This window comes from Phyllobates terribilis, unplaced genomic scaffold, assembly GCF_046119375.1.
Source record: "Phyllobates terribilis strain yellow unplaced genomic scaffold, ASM4611937v1 Scaffold_8__6_contigs__length_399053987, whole genome shotgun sequence".
NCBI classification, from domain to species: Eukaryota; Metazoa; Chordata; class Amphibia; order Anura; family Dendrobatidae; genus Phyllobates; species Phyllobates terribilis.
Window position 1 is genome coordinate 156,089,340 of NW_027362768.1, and position 23,661 is coordinate 156,113,000.

The following is a 23,661-nucleotide window of genomic DNA, read 5'->3' on the forward strand; positions in this document are numbered from 1 at the left end:
TAGGGACTGGGATAAAGTTGGACACCTCCTAGCAGAAATTGTAGCAGAAAAAGACAAACACACAACATAGAACATAAAGGTCCGAAGACCTAGCTAAACTGACTGAGATAGTTAACTAAGCACCAAGCTAGCTTAAGAGTAGAAATTACAATGAAGTCCAGCAAGGCCAGGAGGGCGGAGCAGGACTAAATAGGCAAAAAAGGTCATGTGACCAGCAAGATAGAAAAAAACCTAACAGGAGAGTTCTAACAAGCAGTGGTTTCCTAGCAGCTATTTTACCATGAAGGCCTGCTGCACAAAGTCTCCTCTTAACAGTTGTTGAAGAGATGTGTCTGCTGCTAGAACTCTGTGTGGCATTGACCTGGTCTCTAATCTGAGCTGCTGTTAACCTGCGATTTCTGAGGCTGGTGACTCAGATAAACCTATCCTCAGAAGCAGAGGTGACTCTTGGTCTTCCTTTCCTGGGGCGGTCCTCATGTGAGCCAGTTTCTTTGTAGACCTTGATGGTTTTTGCAACTGCACTTGGGGACACTTTCAAAGTTTTCCCAATTTTTCGCACTGACTGACCTTCATTTCTTAAAGTAATGATGGCCATTCGTTTTTCTTTACTTAGCTGCTTTTTTCTTGCCATAATACAAATTATAACAGTCTATTCAGTAGGACTATCAGCTGTGTATCCACTAGACTTCTGCACAACACAACTGATGGTCCCAACCCCATTTATAAGGCAAGAAATCCCACTAATTAAATCTGACAGGGCACACCTGTGAAGTGAAAACCATTTCCGGTGACTACCTCTTGAAGCTCATCAAGAGAATGCCAAGAGTGTGCAAAGCAGTCATCAAAGCAAAAGGTGGCTACTTTGAGGAACCTTGAATATAAGACATATTTTCAGTTGTTTCACACTTTTTTGTTAAGTATATAATTCCACATGTGTTAATTCATAGTTTTGATGCCTTCAGTGTGAATGTACAATTTTCATAGTCGTGAAAATACAGAAAAATCTTTAAATGAGAAGGTGTGTCCAAACTTTTGGTGTGTACTGTATATATTAGGAAGGGGGACATATATCACACCGATCCTCAAAATTCCATCCCTTGAGCCACTCTCTCTAACTAGCTATCGCCCCATATCACTTCTCCCTTACGCCTCAAAACTACTGGAACAACACGTCCATCTTGAGCTGTCCTCCCACCTGTCCTCTTGCTCCCTCTGTGACTGCTTACAATCTGGCTTCCGACCACACCATTCTACTGAAACTGCACTGACTAAAGTCACCGATGATCTACTAACTGCCAAATCCAAGCGACACTACTCTGTCCTCCTCCTCCTGGACCTGTCATCTGCTTTTGACATAGTGGACCATTCCCTCTTACTACAGACTCTCTCATCTCTCGGCATCACAGAATTGGCCCTATCTTGGAGCTCCTCATATTTAACAGACCAGACATTCAGTGTCTCCCACTCACACACCACTTCCTCATCTCGTCCCCTATCTGTCGGTGTCCCCCAAGGCTCAGCTCTAGGGCCCCTGCTCTTCTCCATCTACACCTTCGGCCTGGGACAGCTCATAGAGTCTCACCGCTTTCAGTATCACCTCTATGCTGATGACACACAGATCTACCTCTCTGAACCCGATATCTCCTCCCTACTAACCAGAATCCCACAATGTCTGTCCGCTATCTCATCCTTCTTCTCTGACAGATTTCTAAAACTTAACATGGATAAAACAGAATTCATCATCTTTCCACCGACTCACTCACCCCCCCCACCTGACCTATCAATCATAGCTAATGGCTGCCCCCTCTCCCCAGTCCCTCAAGCTCGCTGCCTTGGGGTAACCCTGGACTCTGAACTCTCCTTCAAACCACATATCCAAGCCCTTTCCACTTCCTGCCGACTACAACTCAAAAATATCTCCTGGATCTGCATATTCCTCAACCACAAATCTGCAAAAACACTAGTGCACGCCCTCATCATCTCCCGCCTCGACTACTGCAACCTCCTGCTCTGTGGTCTCCCCTCTAACACTCTCGCACCCCTCCAATCTATCCTAAACTCTGCTGCCCGACTAACCCACCTGTCTCCCCTGCTATTCCCCGGCCTCTCCTCTCTGTCAATCCCTTCACAGCCTCCCCATTGCCCAGAGACTCCAGTTCAAAACCCTAATCCTGGCATACAAAGCCATTCACAACCTGTCTCCTCCATATATCTGTGACCTAGTCTCCCGATACATACCTACACGCAACCTCCGATCCTCACAAGATCTCCTGCTCTACTTCCTTCTTATCTCCTCTTCCCACAATCGCATACAAGATTTCTCCAGTGCATCCCCCCTACTCTGGAACGCTCAACCCCAACACATCAGACTCTCGCCTACCGTGGAAACCTTCAAAAGGAACCTGAAGACTCACCTCTTCTGACAAGCCTACAACCTGCAGTAACCCTCGCTCCACCATACCGCTACATGACCAGCTCTGCCCTCACCTACTGTATCCTCACAAATCCCTTGTAGATTGTGAGCCCTCGCGGGCAGGGTCCTTGCTCCTCCTGTACCAGTCGCCGACTTGTATTGTTCAAAATCTATTGTAATTGTTTGTGCTATGTATATCCTTTTCACATGTAAAGCGCCATGGAATAAATGGTTCTATAATGTTAAATAATAATAATATATACAATGATGGGGGATATATACCAGGATGGGGGATATATACCTTGATGGGGGACATATATACCAAGATGCGGGATATATACCAGGATGGGAGACATATATACTAGGATGGAAGATATATACCAGGATGGGGGATATATATACCAGGATGGGGGATATATATACCAGGATGGGGGATATATACCAGGATGTGGGACATATGTACTAGGATGGGGGACATATATACCAGGATGGGGGACATATATACCAGGATGGGGGACATATACCAGAACGGGGGACATATATACTAGGATGGGGGATATATACCAGGATGGGGGATATATATACCAGGATGGGGACCAGGATAAAGGTCATATATACCAGGATGGGGGACATATATACCAGGATGGAGCCCAAGATGGGGGACATCACTACATATTGGGGAAGGAGGTACAACTCGTATGTCCTTATAGGATTTAGAACCCTGCAGGGGCCCAACATGTGGGGGGGCCAGGTCCAAATCTTGCACCGGGGCCCATCAGACTCTAGCTACGCCACTGCCGCTGAGATTTGCCTAGGCAAAGCCACTTCAGGAAAAAGAAGGTGGTCATTTTCCTGATGGGCCTTCGTTGTGGATTTCCTATTCTTGAAGTGGTTACAGGAAGTAGCAAAAAACGGAACCTGCGCCAGCGACGCTGTTTTCACATTGCCAGGCATTATGTCCACTTTTTCTAGACAGTTTTGTTGCGCTTTTTTCAGGTTGTGTGCATATACCTGAAGAGGATTTTAGAGAGTATCCTCTCAAAAAAAAAAAAAATACCCTTAAATAACTCAGTGTGAACAGAACCAAAGATGATGAGTTTTTCAAGTGGAAACATTTCAGAGAAGTCGTCTTTTCGGGGGAGTTTTTCTTTTCCTGGTTTGGTTTTTCGGAGCCGCTTAAAAAAATCCTCCTATATAATGTCCAGAATGAAGCCTTTCCTGGAACAGTTTCCACTTTAAAAACTCTTCCTAAACCTTCTCCACGTGTGCACAACCTGAGGGCCGGCTCCACATGTCGCGGTTTTTAGGGTTGTGTTCACACGGAGTCTGTTTGCTGAGTTTTTACAGAGAAAAGAGAGTTTTTGAAGAGTTTTGAGTTTTCTGGAGGATTTTTAGAGCTTTTGCTCCGTTTCTGCTACAAAAAAAATCAACAAAAAGTCCCAGTGTGAACAGGCCCTAAGGTAAAAAACTACAGGCAGGAGTTAGCGGCCCCTGACATTCTTGGAAGGGACAATATGGCATTTTGTATGGGGAGAGGACCTCTATGTTGCAGCACCTCTGTCCTCACACCTCGTGCCTCTGTACGTCACAGTTTTGCATTTCTTTCACTACATTTTCACTTGTTGTTAGATATAAAAAAATTACATATTTTAACACAAGCAAAAAAAAAAAAATACAGTAGACTTTGACCCTTCAACTGTGGCGGAACTACAAGTTCCAGCGGCCCCTGCGACTTCTGTAAAACTATGTAAGTCACTCACGCAGGCGCACTAACAAGTCACCGGTCACGTGACTTACTAAAGCCTCTTCTCTCTTTGCATACCAAGCCACGCCTACCTACCAGATCACGGCTTGCTCAGTGCAGTTCTCGCGAGAATAATAACGTCACTTCCGCCCCTAGTTTTTCCTTTGGAAGCCCCGTGACTACGTTCTGGTCTCTTTTTCACCCGGCAGGCCAAGATGGCGGATATCCAGGTGAGGGCTCCCTGTGGTCGGGAGATTAAGTCCATTATTAGCCTTGTGGCGGCGGCGCAGAGAGGTCGGGGGAGCTGGGGAAGATGACAAGAGTGTTGGATGGGACCACATTGAGGCCATGGGGCTGAGCTGCTGTGTGGGGCCGGGGTGTCCTGCACATGCGGCCTCCATGTGTGCTCTGCATCCCCGGGTTCCGGTGCCTCCTTCCCCCGCTCCTCTACACTGGTCGGGCCGCAGATAATCCTCGCTGTGCCGGTCACATGTACGAGTGCTGATGTCTTCTGCCCTGTGCGCCATTACTACCCCCAGAGCTGTGCTCATGATATCTGCGCCATTTATTTAATGTCCTGCCCCTTTAAAAATGTCTTAAAGGGATCACCCGAAAAAAATACATATAAGTTGCTGTCCCCTTGCTCTTTTGTGGATAAAATTGCAAAGTGCTTATAAAAATCCTTTTTAAAATAAATCCCTTTAAATTTTTACTGCTAATTGCCTAGGTTTCCGGCCACCTCTGTAGTCTTGTCAGTAGTGGCTGAACATAAGCGGTGCTTATAGCTTGTAATCACTGCTCTGAGTCAGGCTGGAGCTCCTTTCCCCGGCCATCTTCAGTGCTGCTCCCATACTGCGTGTTTGCAGCGTGGGCGTGACGATGCTGCAGGTCTGAACTGTGGTCTAAGTGCACCGCTCCCGCCTGGTGGGGAGCGGGGCATTGTTACTTGAGAAGATGGAACTACCACCTTTAAAGGGTTGTGCTTATTATTACCTCTCTGAAGGTCGGACCCCCAACAAACCTAAACTTGGAAAGGAACCGAGCAGGGCCCACAAGTGCCGCCGCTCCATGCGTTATCTATGGGACTGCTGGACATAGGCGATTGGCAACTTTTATATTCCAAGCCTTATCCTGGTTGGAGATTCCAGCTGTCAGGCTTCACTTGCTGCTTCTAGATTGGTCCCAATTTTTAATATTTGGAATAACCTTTCAAATTAAGTTTAGCAAATATTTTTAAAATAGAAGACATCAATTATACATGTTCGATCCGCCCTTGTTAATGCTCTGGTGCCCCTAATGGTCCTTTTTCCATTTTCCTGTGATGCTGAGCCTTATTCATCTTTGTGGACCCGGGTAAGGGGCTGCAACCGTCACTCAGCCAGGGCTGTGGATTCAGTGAGCCAAACCTTCTCATTCCTGACTCCACAGCCCCGTGTACAGCACATCATTGCTCCAGAAAAAGAATTGCAGGTGCCTGGGGCAGAGAGGCGGGTATGACATCTGGGCAATGTTAGTTTATACCACTTGTAGCTGCTTTATAGAACATTTGCATCAAAGTTCTAGAATGTGTTTTTGGCAGAAGATGAGTCAATAGGTAGCAAAATGAAGTGAATGATGTGTGGACCTCATGGGTATATGGACTGAGGGGAGGGTAAGGGTAGACCATCTCAAGCAAAATCGCTTTATAAGGTTCTGTTATCAATATTGAGAACTGTGTCCATTGCTACTGTATATATTTCTCCTGTTCTCATAGTTTGCTACAAAGTGTCGTTCTGCAGGATTCTCATAGAGAATTGGATACAATTGTGACAAATGTCTATAAGCAGGGCTTGGTCTCAGGTTTCATCCTCTGCTGTAAATGTCATGATGCTGCATTTAGCGCTTGTTCACATGTTGCGTTTTTGCTGCAAGGGATATAAAAAAAAAAGCTGTGTTTTACAGAACCATCAAAATGAATTAAGTTCTGAGATCTCATGCATATGATGCTTTTTTTTGCTTTGTGCATTTGAGCCTTCAAATCAGCAGCACGTGGATTCATTCAGCCTTTTTGTAGCCGTTTTCTCTGGGGTGGAAAAACACAAGTATTTTACACAGCATTTTTTTTTTTTCTGCAGAAAAATCTGCAAAGACTTGGTAGGGAATCTAACAAAATGTTAGAGAAGTTTAATGGCTTGGGATTATTCCTCATGCACTGAGAATCTTTTCAATGTTAGGGGCATATTCACACCAGATAAGCTTTTACAAAAACTTCTGAAACTGTCCTGTTCATCTGAAGCTGGTCTTCAGAAATCAATGTAAAAAAAAAAAATAACATTTAGAAGAATTAAACATTGAATCACAAAAATGTCTATATACCAATAGAGGATGGCAAACGATTGACTGGTTATGATCACGTGCCCCCTCCCCCGGACTTATAAGGGGGCAGGTGATCAGACTTTGGCTGTCTAAAGTATATGGCTAGCCCCAGTTTGTCCTGTTTCGGGGCGGTTATACTTGGTCCAAGTTTTTTCTGCTTCTCGTGCGATGCTGGAGCCTATAACGTCGTCTTGGCTTCATAGGACATACACTAACGTATTTCTTTTGCAGACTGAGAGGGCTTATCAGAAGCAGCCGACTATCTTCCAGAACAAGAAGCGTGTGCTTCTTGGGGAGACTGGCAAAGAGAAGCTACCCCGCTATTACAAGAATGTTGGCCTGGGATTCAAGACGCCCAAAGAGGTAATTGTTGTAGTCATCGCCGTATAAATCCAGAGCGGAGCAAATAGCTGTAAATGGCATTGCTGATTCTTTTTCAATACTTGGTGTGTCTTTTATGCTGGATCATAAGAGAAGTGACATAAAACCTGCACGACATCATGTACAGAAAACCAATCACATAGTTCTCCTCCTCCCCCCCACCCAAGTGTGCAAATGTTGGATTTGGTACTTAAAGGGTATGTCCACCTCAAACAAAATCTGTGATGACAAGTAGTATCGGACCATTGAAAATCTGACTATTCTGAGCCTTGTAATCAGCTGCCTAGTCCAGTGTTACAATATTCCCAGCAGTCACTATTAGGGGTACGGTGTGAAGGTAGAGAATGAGGAGACTACAGCGGTCACCTGACATTTATTTTATGGGGGTGGTGAGAGTTGGACCCTCCCCGATCTGATATCTATTTCCCGTCCTTAAGATGTTATCAATATAGTGAACATTTCCCTGTATTCGGCATCTCGCTTCATTTAATGGGAAGTCAGTTGATCTTTTATTGCTTTTATTTTCAGGCAATTGAGGGCACATACATTGACAAGAAATGTCCCTTCACTGGTAACGTCTCCATTCGTGGTCGCATTCTGTCCGGTAAGTGTTGCATCCTAGGTCTGGCACACGTTTCTTGTATGCTCATATGTCATTTTGAGAATCCTGATCCCTGGGGCTGATAGTTCAGCCACAATAGCATTATATAGTTGATCTATACCCTTGTAGGCTGTGAGCCCTCGCTTGCAGGGTCCTCTCTCCTCCTGTACCAGTCGCTGACTTGTATTGTTCAAGATTATTGTAATTGTTTTTCCTATGTATACCCCTTTATCACATGTAAAGCGCCATGGAATGAATTGTGCTATAATATTTAACTTTCTTTTTTGTGTTGTCTGCAGACTTTATAATTCTTTCTATCTATATTTAGGAGTGGTCACCAAGATGAAGATGCAGCGCACAATTGTCATCCGCCGGGACTACTTGCACTACATCCGCAAGTACAACCGTTTCGAGAAACGCCACAAGAACATGTCTGTGCATCTGTCCCCCTGCTTCAGGTGAGACGAAGTCTGCAGTGCTGAATATTAAATACTCTGTATTGAACTTTGGAGGTGACTCTTCTATTTTATCTCTGTACTCTGCGAGTGGCACACGTGCCCATTGTGGCACTGGTGGGAGTCGAGTGGGGCATATCAGATTTTGGAGACATACTAGCACTAATGGAAAGGTGCATGTCAAACTTCACTAAGTGCGGAGCTAGAGAACATTTGGGGTGAACTCATCTCAGTTGATCTCACAAAAAAAAACTGCTGCATCTGTTATCATCCTGCGATCCAATTCAGCCATTGCTGGTTGGCCATCACCAAGACCCCCACTAATCAAAACGTATGACGTCATTATGGGACTTTCAATGTGTTTGAATCCATTACACTTTAAGAATAGAGAGTTGATAAGTCAGTGTCATGTTTTCATGGTTTTGTCTCCCACCACCTTTACGCTGCTGGCAATACTTGGACTGTGTTCACACTGGCATTGATTTTCGCTTTTCTGCTCATATGTGCTGCGATATTCAAAGAAACAGTCAAAACGAAACAGGCCCAGTAATAGTGAATGGGGCCTTCCTGCTTCAGTGTGCATTCTGTAACAAATCCATTTTCCTCAAAATCCTATTGTTTTTTTTTTAGGGAATTCAAATGTGCGAGGAAGGCCTTAGCATGACATGACGGCTGTGATGTCATTCGACCCCTTTATATGCAATGAGAACTTCAGTCTCCTCTTCAGTGTACACCATATGGTGTTCGTTTTCTTTTTCGGCCAGTGGCTGATACTTGATCTGTCTACAGAATATGCTCTTATGTGATGGGTCCCACCTTCGAGGCTGTAGCCTTTCTTTTAGACCACTAGTTCGCCCATTCAGAGCTGTGCTGTTTGCTTTATTTAAAAGGATTGTCCAGTTTAGCCCAAGTCTGCGTCATTCTGTGACTGCAGACTTGCGAATCCTCGGTGCGCGCGCAGTCAGGATTCTCATGAGCTAGCGGCGAGACCAGGCGCTCAAGTGTCCCCAAGTATACTATTTGCATACTTTGTGGCCATATTACGACTACACGCGCTTCCTTTTTCAATAGAAATGGAATAAAGGAGGCCGCACGTGTCTAGTTGGGATGTGGCTGGGAGTATTCATATCGCATACTTGGGTTTACCACCGGCACCAGACAGTCCCGACAGCTCGCGCTGTGAGGACTCGCACGTCTACAGTCACATATTGACTGCAGACTTTTGTGATAAACCTGGACGGCCCCTTCAAACTTCCATGCGGTTCAGTAGAGCAGGCTGTGTTGAATGTGTTGTGATATGTGCCTGCTGATCTGTGTTGGTTTAAAGGAGGGTGGGAGGTGGCTCTGGGACCATGTTGCTTTTGTTGTGAACATCCCACAAGTGCTTATGCTGGGATTACCCATTTAAATGTACCCTGGGATGGATTTTTAAAGAGACAAGAAGGTTGGCACTCACTGGTTCTCTAGAATTTTGCAGCAAGTTTTCATTCACATGTCTGACTTGATTTGCTGCCAGCCGTGGATTGATGGGTTTTGTGCCGAATCTGTCCTGTTAGGGGAAGCTTCTTAGGAGGGTGTCCAGAACGTATACATTCCCCCTCTACCTTCTGGTTTAGTCAGTAGAGATAACCTGCATTAGAGTAGGATACTGAGGGGCACTGAGTGAATGGTTTCTTATCCAAACTTGTAAAGTATTCTGGCTTTGCTCACTTCTGCATTGGGAGGTGCACGTGGCGTCCCGTATTATCTGTCGTGTGTGCGCGAATGGTGTTGCTCACCCACGGAGACAGGTGCAGATCCCGATGTTACTGGACAGAGGCCTTGATGAAGATCCAGGGTGGTTCTATGATTTTAGGGATGTCTACATCCTGATCTGCCAACAAAAGCACAATTACTTTGCATCACGTCTGATTGTTCTGGATTTTCACCTACTTAGATAAGCCTTGAGCCCCAACCATAACTATATTCTGGTATTGGAATAGGGCAGGTGCATAATGCATGTCGCATGCGACCCAGCAGATATCGGTCACCAGCTGCGGAAGTGAGCGGAGCTGGAAATACCACTTTAACTACAAAGGGCAGGTTTACCGTATGGCACCAAGCTCTGGCCTATGTCTGCCAGAGCCGGGGCGATGATTGTCAGTGCAGATTGTGATGATGGAAGCAGCCTGTCATTTTAGTTGGAGCAATGTTTTCCGATTTCCGTCCTTCAAATGACGGCGCTTTTGTTCTCGTCTTACAGGGACGTCCAGATCGGAGATATAGTCACCGTTGGAGAGTGCCGTCCTCTCAGCAAAACTGTTCGTTTCAACGTTCTGAAAGTAACAAAAGCGGCTGGAACCAAGAAACAATTCCAGAAGTTTTAAATGTAAATCAAAAGTTCTTTCAGGTCAAATAAATCTTTATAAAAACATCAAATTTGATTAAAAAAAATTTTTTTAAGTAATAATGTCAAGGTTTGTGCAGTTTGCATTACAGTACATGATTACAATGATTCGAAGCTGCTCCATTGAAAGTAATGCCATCGCTGGGCTCTCTGGTGCCATATAGTGAAGACCCTGCTGCTAAAGAGACAGTAATGGTCAGCAGGACGTTCACACATTGTGCACTCAGCCTGTATGTACATACGGATTCCATCTTGATCCTCAGACACAATCCTCTGCGAATCTGCTACAGTCAGTGAGGAATAAAAACTGCAGATAAGTTTTGAAGTAGTCGCTGCTTCTAGATGCAATGTGAAAACTAACCTAATCTGCATGTCTACAGTTTTCTTGCAAACACAATGTGTGAACCCAACCATAAGCCACTGACCGGAATGGTCAAAGAGGTGTATGTAGCGACTTGTCTCCAGATCTCGGTCCCATCCATCATCTATGGGATGAGCTGGAAAACGAGTCCAATTCATGGAGGGGTTATCCAGGACTTTGTTTATTTTTTTTTTTTTACTACGGACCTAAGAAATAATAGGCAGATCTCTGCCGGCACAGGGTGGTCACAGACCGCTACTACCGGTGATTCAGTGGCTTCTGCTGGTGTCACGTCAAAAGCAGCGGATTCTCATCTGCTCTGTTCGGTTGACGGGGTGTAACTGCTGACATCAAGCTGATTGACAGGTGGCTCCCAGCAGCCTAACTGCGGGGAGCCTGCTGTCAATCAGCATGATGTCTGCAGAGGAGCCCGGAAGAACTGCTCTGTTGACCGGAGCAGCTGAATCAGGGGCAGTCAGTGAACGCTCTGTGCTTGTGCCGAATAGAACAGACTGGTAGTTGCCTCTGTTAGCAACTACCTGCCTGTTAGTTTCTAGGCACATAGTAAAATATATGTCATGGCGATCTCCTGTGCACAGGGGGCTGTGAGAGCATGATCTCCACCGGGTGTCAGCTGATTCGGACAGCTGACACCCAGTACTAAGTGCCAGGAGCAGTGCCCGCACCGCTCCTGACACTTTAACCGTCTGAATGCGATCATAGTATTTGACAGGCAGAGGGAGGAAGCCCCCTCTGCTTTTGGATTGCTGCCCCCGCGTGAAGTTGCAGGGGCCCGATCGTTGCCATGGTGACCTGATATTATGACTGGCACCCCAGGGGTCTGGTTACCACAGTAATAGAAATATTATGTCTGAGAGCAAGTGGGAGGTTTCTCTGGTCAGGAGCCCTAAGCATGCAACACCGCCCGCCCAGACCTGAGAGGGGAGGAATCTGCCCTTATAAACTGGGTCTGGGGCGGGATTAGGTGAGTCAGAGCCTGGAGAGGGAAAGCAAGAACTAGGAGCTCTGTAGGAGCAGGAGCGAGTGCCAGGGGCTGGAAGCTAGATAGCTCGCCCTGGCTGAAGACATTAAGACCGGACACGGAGTCCGAGGCTGTGGGGACATCCAGGTCCAGCAGCAGAATCCAACCGGCAGGGGATTCCATGTCCTCTGGCCAGAGAAGCCCGGAGGCACGGTCACAAGCAAGGGACCAGCACCGCCATTGTGAAGCTGAGGCTAACAGAAGGCCCCAAGTCACCGGCCGTACGGGTGAGCACCACACGGTATACTCAGGGACGTGGGCTACTTATACCCGCACACAGCAAGGTAGCCAGGAAAGAGTACAGATAGACGGGGAGGCCTACAACTCCACCTGGCCAGGGGAGATCCTGCTAGCTCTCAGACTGACAAGGCCTCTACTGCTAGCCAGTACTCCCGGGAGGGTCTGCTTTATAACATCAGTAAAGACCCTGAACTGCACTGCACGGACTCTGAGTTATTCCTGCTGCGCTCGTGCACCATCACTCCCATCATCCACACCAACTGCCCTGAGGCTATACTCCTCCCGTGGGGAGTCATCCCGTTCTTAGCTGCACAAACAACACCGGCCTCAGCGATCTGCCTTGCAGCGGCGGTCCCCACTGACCGCAATCCACGGGTGGCGTAGTCGGACTATTATCTCTGTAATAAGACTGCCACTGAATTGACCACCCTGGGCGCGGACCGGGTCAGCGCCACGGAGACTACAACCCCCAGCGATCCGGGTATTCCCTGCACAACACAGGCCCAGGGGGTGCGTCAACTTTGGTGTAGTCGGCAGGATTCAAACCAACCCGCCCCAACGGGTATTGCGTGCCTGTAAAAAGACTTTTGCACTTACCTGAGAGAAGTTTCCCGCCATCGGACGCCATCTTGGGTCGTTTCCCGCCATCTTCTGCCGTCTTCCCGCTATCGGACGCCATCTTCGGGACGCCGCGCGGGAAGAAGAGGGGCGTGGACGCCGAAAGCGCGCGAGATCCGAAGCTCCGCCCCACGCGCTGACGCTGCGCAAGGTCCTGGAAGGGAGAGGGAGCGACGCTGATGTCACAGGAGCGCGACGCAAGGTCCTCAACCCCGACGATCGACTGCGGAGCCGCGGCCTACGGAAGAAGAGCATCGCAAGGTAGGCCACGGTCCACTAGGGGGGAAGGAGGATGTCGGATACGGAGGGGGGCTCCACCGCCACACCGGCCGCCAGCGCAACCGCTGCTGCGGTCATGCCATTCACCATGCCCTATGTCCCGGGGGCAACCTGGCTACCCCAGTATTCAGGGGAGTCACATACCCTAAGTGACTTTAGGGAAAGACTGGATAGCCTCTTCCAGGTATACCCCCTCACGGAAGAGCAAAAAGTGAGCATCCTGGTGGCCCAGTTAATCGGGGCAGCCCAAAGGGAGGTAAAGTCCTGGCCACCTAGGAAGAAGAGGACTGTCAGAGAAATACTAGCCCGGCTGAAAGACACATTTGATACCCAAACCTCAGCCGAAATAAAGCTCAGATTTTACGGGTTCAAACAACAGGCACATGAAAGTATAAGAGACTATGCTCTAAACCTACAAGAGGCCCTGAGAGCCATTAAGCAGGCAGACCCTGACAGCGTGGGAAATGAAGATAAGCTGTTGACCGAACAATTTATTGAGGGTCTACTGTGCAATGCCCATCGAACCCAGTTGCGGGCAATGGCCTTACAGGACCCTGACCTGGACTTTGCACAGTTCAAGGACAGAGCCATCCGGGTGCTCCGAGAACCGGCACCAGGTGGCGCTGTGACCCACAGGCGCCCTGCTATCACTTATCACCAGGACGCGGCGCCCTTGTCTGCAGGGCCTGTGGGAGCTGATGCGCAGGCTTTGAACAATAACCCAGCTACAGACCTGCACCATCAGGTCCAAGAGCTGACTAAGAGCGTTGCCGCGCTAACCAGAACTGTGCAGTCTTTACAGGTCTCTTCTCCAGAAAAGATCCAGCTGGCATCCGGACCGGAGGACGTCCCGTGGCGCCGACTGAGGAGGACTCCACCGGCCAGAGGAAGACCCAGCGACAGATACAACGAGGACGGACGACCCATCTGCCGCCGCTGCAATCAACCCGGACCTATGGCAAGGTACTGTCATTTAAACGGGCACAACCTGGGGTGGAGGGCCAACCCCCAGGCCTAAGATCATCAGGCCCATCAAACTGGCGTGACAAATACGTAGGGGGACGTCCGGTCTTGCCTGTGGTACTGGATGGCATTCCTATGAGTGCCCTACTAGACACTGGGTCACACGTGACTACCATCCCGTACGTGCTCTTCAAGCGGTACTGGAATGACTCGGGCATAACCTGCTACCCAGATGACGACCTGAGCATTATCGCCAGCAATGGTCAGCCCGTGCCACAGATAGGATTTAAAGAGGTGACCATCAAGGTCGGTAAGGTTGAACTGCCGGCACAAGGACTGATCATTGTGGACATTGACTGTCGTGAGAGTCACCCAAAAATAACCCTAGGTACTAACGTAATCGAAAACTGTCTTGCAGAGGTGATTCTTATTTTGCAACAGGTTGCCAAGAACGCCAGTTCCAGTCAGCAGTATGTCCTCCAAAAAGAGATCCGGGCACTGATGAAACTGCAACAGGTGGAACTATCTGGTGGTGAGATAGGTAGCGTGAGAATGTGTGACCCGTTCCCTATTGCCATGCCCCCGAAAAGTGAGATGATGATTTGGTGCCGGGCAGCTATTGGTCTAAGAGGTAGAGACTACCAAGCAATGGTAGAACCCGTCTACTCAGACAGTAGGCCCACCATTTTGACAGCACGGGGGGTGGTCGATGTACGCCATGGGAGGGTGCCCATCCGCATCATAAATACCGGGGAGAGAGAAGTATACCTGCCCCGGTATGCCACGCTAGCCAAATTGTTCACCATCAACCAGAACTCTGTACAGGTCGTGGAACCCTTGCCTCCATCTCAACCACAGGAAGGTAACGGCTCTAAGAAACCAATGGAGGACTGGTGTCAGCAACTGCATTTGGGTACTGACTCCACTCCCTCACACCAAAAACAGGGAGTCTATCGGGTGGTTCAAGAGTACGAGAGAGTGTTTAGTAAACACCTGCTGGACTTCGGGCGAGTAAAGGGGGTAGAACATCACATACGCACGGGAGACCATCCTCCCATAAAGGAGAGATACCGACCCGTACCCCCTGCACACTACCAACACGCCAAGGGGATGCTAAAAGACATGAAGGAGGCTGGGGTAATTAGGGACAGCTGTAGCCCCTGGGCTGCTCCACTAGTCCTAGTGAAAAAGAAAGACAACACCATGAGAATGTGTGTAGACTACAGGAAGGTCAACCGTATCACACACAAAGATGCGTACCAGTTACCAAGGATAGAAGAGTCCTTAGCTGCATTAAAATCTGCTAACTTCTTCTCTACTTTGGATCTCACTAGCGGGTACTGGCAGGTTCCTGTAGCAGAGGCGGACCAGGAGAAGACCGCATTCACCACCCCGATGGGACTCAGCGAATTTAACTGTATGCCGTTCGGGCTCTGCAACGCACCAGGAACCTTCCAACGGTTGATGGAATGCTGTCTGGGACACCGGAACTTCGAGACGGTCCTATTGTACCTGGACGATGTCATCGTCTATTCCAAGACCTATGAGGACCATCTGGAACACCTGGCAGAAGTGTTTGAAGCCCTGGCAAACTATGGCCTAAAGGTAAAACCCTCAGTGTCATCTACTGAAGCCAAAGGTACAGTACCTGGGACACGTGGTGAGTGCTGACGGAGTAGCCCCCGACCCTGACAAGATCACCGTGATTAAGGACTGGCCAAGACCATCCAGCATAAAGGAAGTGCGGCAGTTCCTCAGGTTGGTAGGCTACTACCGAAGATTCATTCCCGGTTTTACCAAGAAGGCAGCTCCTATGCAGGACCTCCTGATAGGCCAGTCCAGGAAGGCCAAAAACCAGAAACCACCCTTCAGATGGGAAAAGCTGGAAGAGGAGTCATTCCGCCAGCTGAAGATGGCCCTCACGGGGGATGAAATCCTGGCGTACCCTGATTACAGCCAGCCCTTTATCCTCCACACGGACGCAAGCAACATCGGGCTAGGAGCCGTACTGTCCCAGATCCAGCAGGGGAGAGAACGGGTAATTGCTTACGCCAGCCGAAAACTGCGACCCACGGAAAGAAACCCTGAGAATTACAGCTCGTTCAAGCTAGAGTTCCTGGCAGTGGTGTGGGCAGTAACCGAACGTTTCAAGCATTACCTTGCCTCTTCCAGGTTCACCGTGTACACTGACAACAACCCGTTGACACATCTGGACACTGCAAGACTGGGTGCCCTGGAGCAGAGATGGATGGCCCGCCTGTCCAATTATGAGTTCACGATCAAATACCGGGCAGGACGCTCCAATACCAACGCGGACGCCCTGTCCAGGATGCCAAACCTACCGGACGGAGGGGAAGATCCAGAAGAACTGGAAGAGGTCGAACTCCCTGCGTTCCACCGTCATGGGATTACCCAGTATTCCCACCGTGTGAGGGGCCAGCGATCCGCTACGTTCAACCCCTTACCCCACTACAACTGGGTGGAGACGCAAGACAGTGACCCCGCAGTCTGTCTGGTGAAGGAGATGCTGACCCAGGCTGACGCCCGCCTGGACCCAGACGCTCCGGAAGAGACCAAGCAACTGTGGACGGAAAAAAGCAGGCTGTTTCTCTACAAGAAGTTGTGCCGCAGAATGGTCAATTCCCGGACACATGAACTGATCTGGCAGGTTGTGGTACAGAGACGGGACGCAGCTATGGTGCTGGAGGCCTACCACAATGGGGCAGGGCACTTCGGATGGAAGAAGCTGGTGTTCCTGCTGCGTGAACGGTTCTCCTGGATAGGCATGAGAGGAGCCATTGAGAGATGTTGTAGAGACTGTGGCCCGTGCAATCTAAGAAGGAGGGACCGTGCCAGCCAGAGGACTCCCCTGCAGCCCATCATCACCAGGCAGCTGCTGGAATTGGTCGCTCTGGACCATGTTAAACTGGCTTCCAAGCAGAAGCGGGTATGTCTACGCCCTAACCATCGTGCATCACTACTTCCGGTTCCTGGTGGTGGTCCCTGTCAAAGACTTGACGGCTCAGACAGCAGCCAGAGCCTTCCAGCTGCACTTCTGCCGCCCACACGGGTACCCGGACCAAGTGCTGACGGACCAAGGACCAGCCTTCGAAGCGGAGGTCTTCCAGGAGTTCTGCAACCTGTATGGCTGCAAGAAGATAAGAACAACGCCCTATCACCCCCAAACCAATGGACTCTGCGAGAAGATGAACCAGGTGGTGATTGATCTGCTAAAAACATTGCCCCTGGAAGAACGCAGTCTGTGGCCTGAGAAACTGCCCGATCTGGTGGACCTGTATAACCACATCCCGGTAGGTTCCACCAACTGTACCCCGGCTTACCTAATGCGAGCAAGACCTGGTAAGCTGCCTGTTGACCTGGATATGGGAGTCCTGACACCCGAGGACACCTCGCCAGAGGCAGACTGGGATACAGAACGGCAGCAGCAGTACCGGAAAGTACAGGAGAGCGTCGAGCGAAGTCTCTGTCAAGCAAGAGAAAGGCAGGAGAGGACTTATAACCAACATGTTCCCGCTGTTCCCCTGGTACCTGGAGAGCAGGTCTTGAAAAGAAAAAGGCGGCTCCATAAGTTGGACGACCAGTGGGAAAAGGACCCGTACACCGTACTTCCCTCCAGCCACAATAATCCAAAGGTGTACGTAATCAGCAAGGATGGAGGAGAGACCACAGCCACTGTCTCCAGAGAACACCTGAAAAAGTGCCCCGAGAAGTTGCAAAGCACGGATGAAGATCAGGAAAACCCTCAACCCGTAAAGGAAAAGAAGGAAATGATTAGCACCGTACTCTGAGACTTTCCCCAGTCCTGGACACAAGTAAACAACGCTATCGTGGTGCCCGTCCTCACCTTTCTCCAGCCAGCCCCTCAAGTGCCTACAGAAGACCAGGTAGAGCTGGAATAGCAGCCGTCCCAGGAGGCTGAAGAGTCCACACCAGCAGCGCAGGAGGATCAACCCTCTGCTAGTAGTGAGCCTGCCATGCCCCTAGTGAGCCAAAGAGTACGCAGACAGCTGCCCAGCTTACCCATAACACCTCCTACACCCTGTAGTGCAGGACCAGTTAGTGAGCTCCGTAGGTTCACTAGAGTCACTAGAGGTCAGATGCCCACTCGCTGGAGAATATAAAGTAATGCACTGTAAATTTACCTGTTTCTTGAAAATGTTTACAGTTTTTGTTGTTGCTTGTAATTAATTATGTTTCTCAGTTACCCTGCAGATTTCTATGGACTAACAGGTTATGGACGCTGGATAACCGGAACAATCTTGTAGATAGTTGCACATTGTGCCTCTTGCGAAGACGGCCTCGGAAGAGAAAACCTGTCTGGCGTGGCCTCCTTGCGGCCCAAAGTAGCTATCTTCAGCCTTGCAGCCACGCCCAAGGCCAACGCAAGGGGTTTTCTTTGGACAGGTCCCCTACCTCGCTTAAAACTTCACCTTGGGTGATATGGACACCCGGTTACGGAAACGCCGTGACCACAAAATGTACTTTTTCATGTTGTCTCGTTATTGTTATACCCTGCATTCATGTTTCTTTAAAAATATGTTTAGTCCCGGAGTACTAAATTTTACTAGGGGGGGAATGTGGCACCCCAGGGGTCTGGTTACCACAGTAATAGAAATATTATGTCTGAGAGCAAGTGGGAGGTTTCTGTGGTCAGGAGCCCTAAGCATGCAACACCGCCCGCCCAGACCGGGGAGGGGAGGAATCTGCCCTTATAAACAGGGTCTGGGGCGAGATTAGGTGAGTCAGAGCCTGGAGAGGGAAAGCAAGAACTCGGAGCTCTGTAGGAGCAGGAGCGAGTGCCAGGGGCTGGAAGCTAGATAGCTCACCCTGGCTGAAGACATTAAGACCGGACACGGAGTCCGAGGCTGTGGGGACATCCAGGTCCAGCAGCAGAATCCAACCGGCAGGGGATTCCATGTCCTCTGGCCAGAGAAGCCCAGAGGCACGGTCACAAGCAAGGGACCAGCACCGCCATTGTGACGCGGAGGCTAACAGAAGGCCCCCAAGTCACCGGCCGTACGGGTGAGCACCACACGGTATACTCAGGGACGTGGGCTACTTTTACCCGCTCACAGCAAGGTTGCCAGGAAAGAGTACAGATAGATGGGGAGGCCTACAACTCCACCGGGCCAGGGGAGATCCTGCTAGCTCTCAGACTGACAAGGCCTCTACTGCTAGCCAGTACTCCCGGGAGGGTCTGCTTTATAACATCAGTAAAGACCCTGAACTGCACTGCACGGACTCTGAGTTATTCCTGCTGCGCTCGTGCACCATCACTCCCATCATCCACACCAACTGCCCTGAGGCTATACTCCTCCCGTGGGGAGTCATCCCGTTCTTAGCTGCACAAACAACACCGGCCTCAGCGGTCTGCCTTGCAGCGGCGGTCCCCACTGACCGCAATCCACGGGTGGCGTAGTCAGACTATTATCTCACTAATAAGACTGCCACTGAATTGACCACCCTGGGCACGGACCGGGACAGCGCCACAGAGACTACAACCCCCAGCGATCCGGCTCCGGGTATTCCCTGCACAACACAGGCCCAGGGAGTGCGTCAACTTCATCCTTGTCACCAGGCAGTAGCATGTTAGATCATACGCGGTGCATGATCTAACTAACTTGAGTCAGTGCAGCACTGACAGTTGTAAGGCATAGCAGAGCTCCTATATTGCTATACCTTATAACTGCGATTAGACTGCAAAAAGTGAAAGTCCCATAGTGGGACTAAGTAAAAAAAAAAATTAGTTAAAGAAATTTTTAAAAAAAAAACAAACAAGCACAAAATAAAAACATATTGTACTCTTATTTTTTTTCTTTTCATAAAAATATTTAACAAAAAAAGCAGGGCTGTGGAGTCGGTATAAAATGGACCGACTCCTAAAATATATATATATTATACAGTACAGACCAAAAGTTTGGACACCTTCTCATTTAAAGATTTTTCTGTATTTTCATGACTATATGAAAATTGTACATTCACACTGAAGGCATCAAAACTATGAATTAACACATGTGGAATTATATACTTAACAAAAAAGTGTGAAACAACTGAAAATATGTCTTATATTCTAGGTTCTTCAAAGTAACCACCTTTTGCTTTGATGACTGCTTTGCACACTCTTGGCATTCCCTTGATGAGCTTCAAGTGGTAGTCACTGGAAATGGTCTTCCAACAATCTTGAAGGAGTTCCCAGAGATGCTTAGCACTTGTTGGCCCTTTTGCCTTCACTCTGCGGTCCAGCTCACCCCTAACCATCTCGATTGGGTTCAGGTATGGTGACTGTGGAGGCCAGGTCATCTGGCGTAGCACCCCATCACTCTCCTTCTTGGTCAAATAGCCCTTACACAGCCTGGAGGTGTGTTTGGGGTCATTGTCCTGTTGAAAAATAAATGATGGTCCAGCTAAACACAAACCGGATGGAATAGAATGTTTCTGCAAGATGCTGTGGTAGCCATGCTGGTTCAGTATGCCTTCAATTTTGAATAAATCCCCAACAGTGTCACCAGCAAAGCACCCCCACACCATCACACCTCCTCCTCCATGCTTCACTGTGGGAACCAGGTATGTAGAGTCCATCCGTATTCACCTTTTCTGCGTCGCACAAAGACACGGTGGTTGGAACCAAAGATCTCAAATTTGGACTCATCAGACCAAAGCACCGATTTCCACTGGTCTAATGTCCATTCCTTGTGTTTTTTAGCCCAAACAAGTCTCTTCTGCTTGTTGCCTGTCCTTAGCAGTGGTTTCCTAGCAGCTATTTTACCATGAAGGCCTGCTGCACAAAGTCTCCTCTTAACAGTTGTTGTAGAGATGTGTCTGCTGCTAGAACTCTGTGTGGCATTGACCTGGTCTCTAATCTGAGCTGCTGTTAACCTGCGATTTCTGAGGCTGGTGACTCGGATAAACTTATCCTCAGAAGCAGAGGTGATTCTTGGTCTTCCTTTCCTGGGGCGGTCCTCATGTGAGCCAGTTTCTTTGTAGAGCTTGATGGTTTTTGCAACTGCACTTGGGGACACTTTCAAAGGTTGCCCAATTTTTTGGACTCACTGACCTTCATTTCTTAAAGTAATGGTGGACACTCGTTTTTCTTTACTTAGCTGCTTTTTTCTTGCCGTAATACAAATTCTAACACTATTCAGTAGGTTCATCAGCTGTGTATACACCTCACTTCTGCACAACACAACTGATGGTCCCAACCACATTTATCAGGCAAGAAATCCCACTTATTAAACCTGACAGGGCACACCTGTGAAGTGAAAACCATTTCCGGTGACTACCTCTTGAAGCTCATCAAGAGAATGCCAAGAGTGTGCAAAGCAGTCATCAAAGCAAAAGGTGGCTACTTTGAAGAACCTAGAATATAAGACATATTTTCAGTTGATTCACACTTTTTTGTTAAGTATATAATTCCACATGTGTTAATTCATAGTTTTGATGCCTTCAGTGTGAATGTACAATTTTCAAAGTCATGAAAATACAGAAAAATCTTTAAATGAGGTGTGTCCAAACTTTTTGTCTGTACTGTATATATAATAAATTGAGCCCAAAAACGGATCCTCACAAAACAATGTGTCTGAATGTCATATCTTGAAACCCATTGACTTTGCTGAGATGCCCAGAGTCACTGCATTTTACTGCAAAAACGGATCCGCAAAAACTGTGTGTGTGAATCATGGCCGTAGCCAGCGAGGGGCAGGTTGGGCAGCTGCCTCCTAGAAGCATGGGCATGCACCTATCAAAACTCACTTGTATGCTGCAGTGCTCCCATCCTGCATCGGCTCCAGACTGCAGGGGGCAATCTCCCCTCTGTCCTGTCTTCTGCCATCTTCACCAGAGAGAGGAGGGGGAGGGGTGCCTGCCCTGCACAGGATCCAATTCCTGGGCCCAGAGCTGGAGAAAGTGAAAGTACTACTGCTCATCTCTGTCACAGGAAGGTAACTAATTCTAATATTTTAGGTGATTATTATGTGCTCTCTGTTCAATGTGTGAACTATATGTGCAATGTACTATTTGCTGTCTGTAGCTGTCATCTGTCTATCACTATCTATCCCTCCATGTATTCATTCATCCATCTATCTATCTATCCATCTATCTATCCCTCCATCTATCCTTTCATTTATCCCTCTATCCATCCTTTCAGCTATCCCTCCAGCTATCCATCCATATGGCTATCCATATATTTATACATCCCTGTATCTATCTCTCCATCTATCCATCCCTCTATTTACCTATCCATCCCTCTATTAATCTATCTATTCCTCCATCTATCCCAGTATCTATCTTTCCATCCCTCCATCTATCTATCCATCCCTCTATCTATCCCTCTATGACTTTATCTATCCATCCATTTATCCATATCTGTCTATCCATATCTTATCTGTACCAAAAAGAATGAAAGCTGGGTAGCACACAGACTAACACTCCTTTTTTTTTTTTTTTTTTTTTATAGCACCAGTCAGGTACACCTCATAGCTGCCCAAAAGGACGCCCAGTGCAGGCATTGCTCGTTTTCAGTAACAAATCAACATCAATTGATAGTTGGAATAAATAGACTGCATTCACCACATCTTCTTAAGGTGCAGGCTTTATTATCAAGTGTAGGGGTGTGCAGTATGAGGTTCTGCAGTAGCTGAGGTGTGCAGTATGAGGTTCTGTAGAACAGTATGAGGTTCTGCCCCCCCCCCCCTGGTTTTGATCCTGGCTACGCCCATGGTGTGAATGTAGCCTGAGGATCTAGGCTTTGTCTTAGCTGAGATAAATCAGTGCTGCACTCCAGCACCAGTGGAGCTCCTCTACAGACAAGGGTAAAAAGTAAACACACTCAGAAAGAAGGAAGGCCTGCACTCATCTCAGAAGAATTGCTAGAGTGAACAGGATAACAAGATTAAGGTAATTACTTCTTAAAGCATATTTAAACTTTCAATAAACAAGTATTTGGGTGACATGGAGCAGGCAAAGCGTTGCCGCAAGGAAAAAGATTTCACTCCGTCTCCTATAGCAAGCAGATTGACCATATTTCAGCAAAATGTTTCACTTGCTCTCAAAGAAATAGAAAAATTCAACCGTTCATCAAAACTGACTGTGCATGAGGCAATTCCTTTATAACCGGAAATTTAGAGATGTTGCCCATGTGGTTACGGCTTTGCCTCCAACCCAAGTTAGTGTAGAGAGGTTGTTCTCTAGCGTTAAAATTATTAGGTCAGATTTGAGGTCATCTATGAAGGAGGATCTGATGGAGGCAGTTCTATTTCTTAGAACAAATTCATAGACTGCACAAATATTATTTAGTATGTTTTTGTTGAAAACTGTTTTTTGCCACTTGCATAGTTTATTACATAGTGTTATATATATATGTAATCGATATTACATATTTACAATTTATTAGTGTTTTGTGTTCTAAAGTTGTATTCCAATAAATATATATTATGTTCTACCTAAATATCTTGATTATTGTATCATAAAAATGATTAAATGTCTGATGTTCACATTGTACTACAATAAATTTTTCACTTAAATATAAGTAATATATGTGGAAGTTGAGTCGGAGTCGCAGGTTTGGCTTACCGACTCCACAGCCCTGAAAAAAAAGTACACATTTGGTATCCCTGTGTCCTGTACGAACCGCCCTATAAAAATGTTCCACTACACTGTGTGCAGAATTATTAGGCAAATGAGTATTTTGATCACTTTGATACTTTTTATACATGTTGTCCTACTCCAAGCTGCATAGGCTTGAGAGCCAACTACCAATTAAGTAAATCTGGTGATGTGCATCTCTGTAATGAGGAGGGGTGTTGAC

The 23,661-nt window shown here is 47.7% G+C and overlaps 1 protein-coding gene across 1 annotated transcript; it reads left to right on the plus strand.

Moving 5' to 3' along the window:
• Positions 1 to 4,242: 4,242 nt before the first annotated feature.
• On the plus strand, positions 4,243 to 23,295 carry RPS11 (ribosomal protein S11). The gene is made up of 6 exons (XM_073643549.1): positions 4,243 to 4,387; positions 6,744 to 6,875; positions 7,422 to 7,497; positions 7,823 to 7,952; positions 10,192 to 10,317; positions 22,312 to 23,295. The coding sequence occupies exons 1-5, from the start codon at positions 4,373 to 4,375 to the stop codon at positions 10,313 to 10,315; spliced, it is 477 nt and encodes a 158-aa protein (XP_073499650.1). The 5' UTR covers positions 4,243 to 4,372; the 3' UTR covers positions 10,316 to 10,317; positions 22,312 to 23,295.
• The last annotated feature ends 366 nt before the right edge of the window (positions 23,296 to 23,661 follow it).

Coding starts and splice junctions, on each gene's coding strand:
- RPS11 (XM_073643549.1), top strand. Junction 6,876..7,421: donor GATTCAAGACGCCCAAAGAG/GTAATTGTTGTA, acceptor TTTTATTTTCAG/GCAATTGAGGGCACATACAT. Junction 7,953..10,191: donor CATCTGTCCCCCTGCTTCAG/GTGAGACGAAGT, acceptor CTCGTCTTACAG/GGACGTCCAGATCGGAGATA.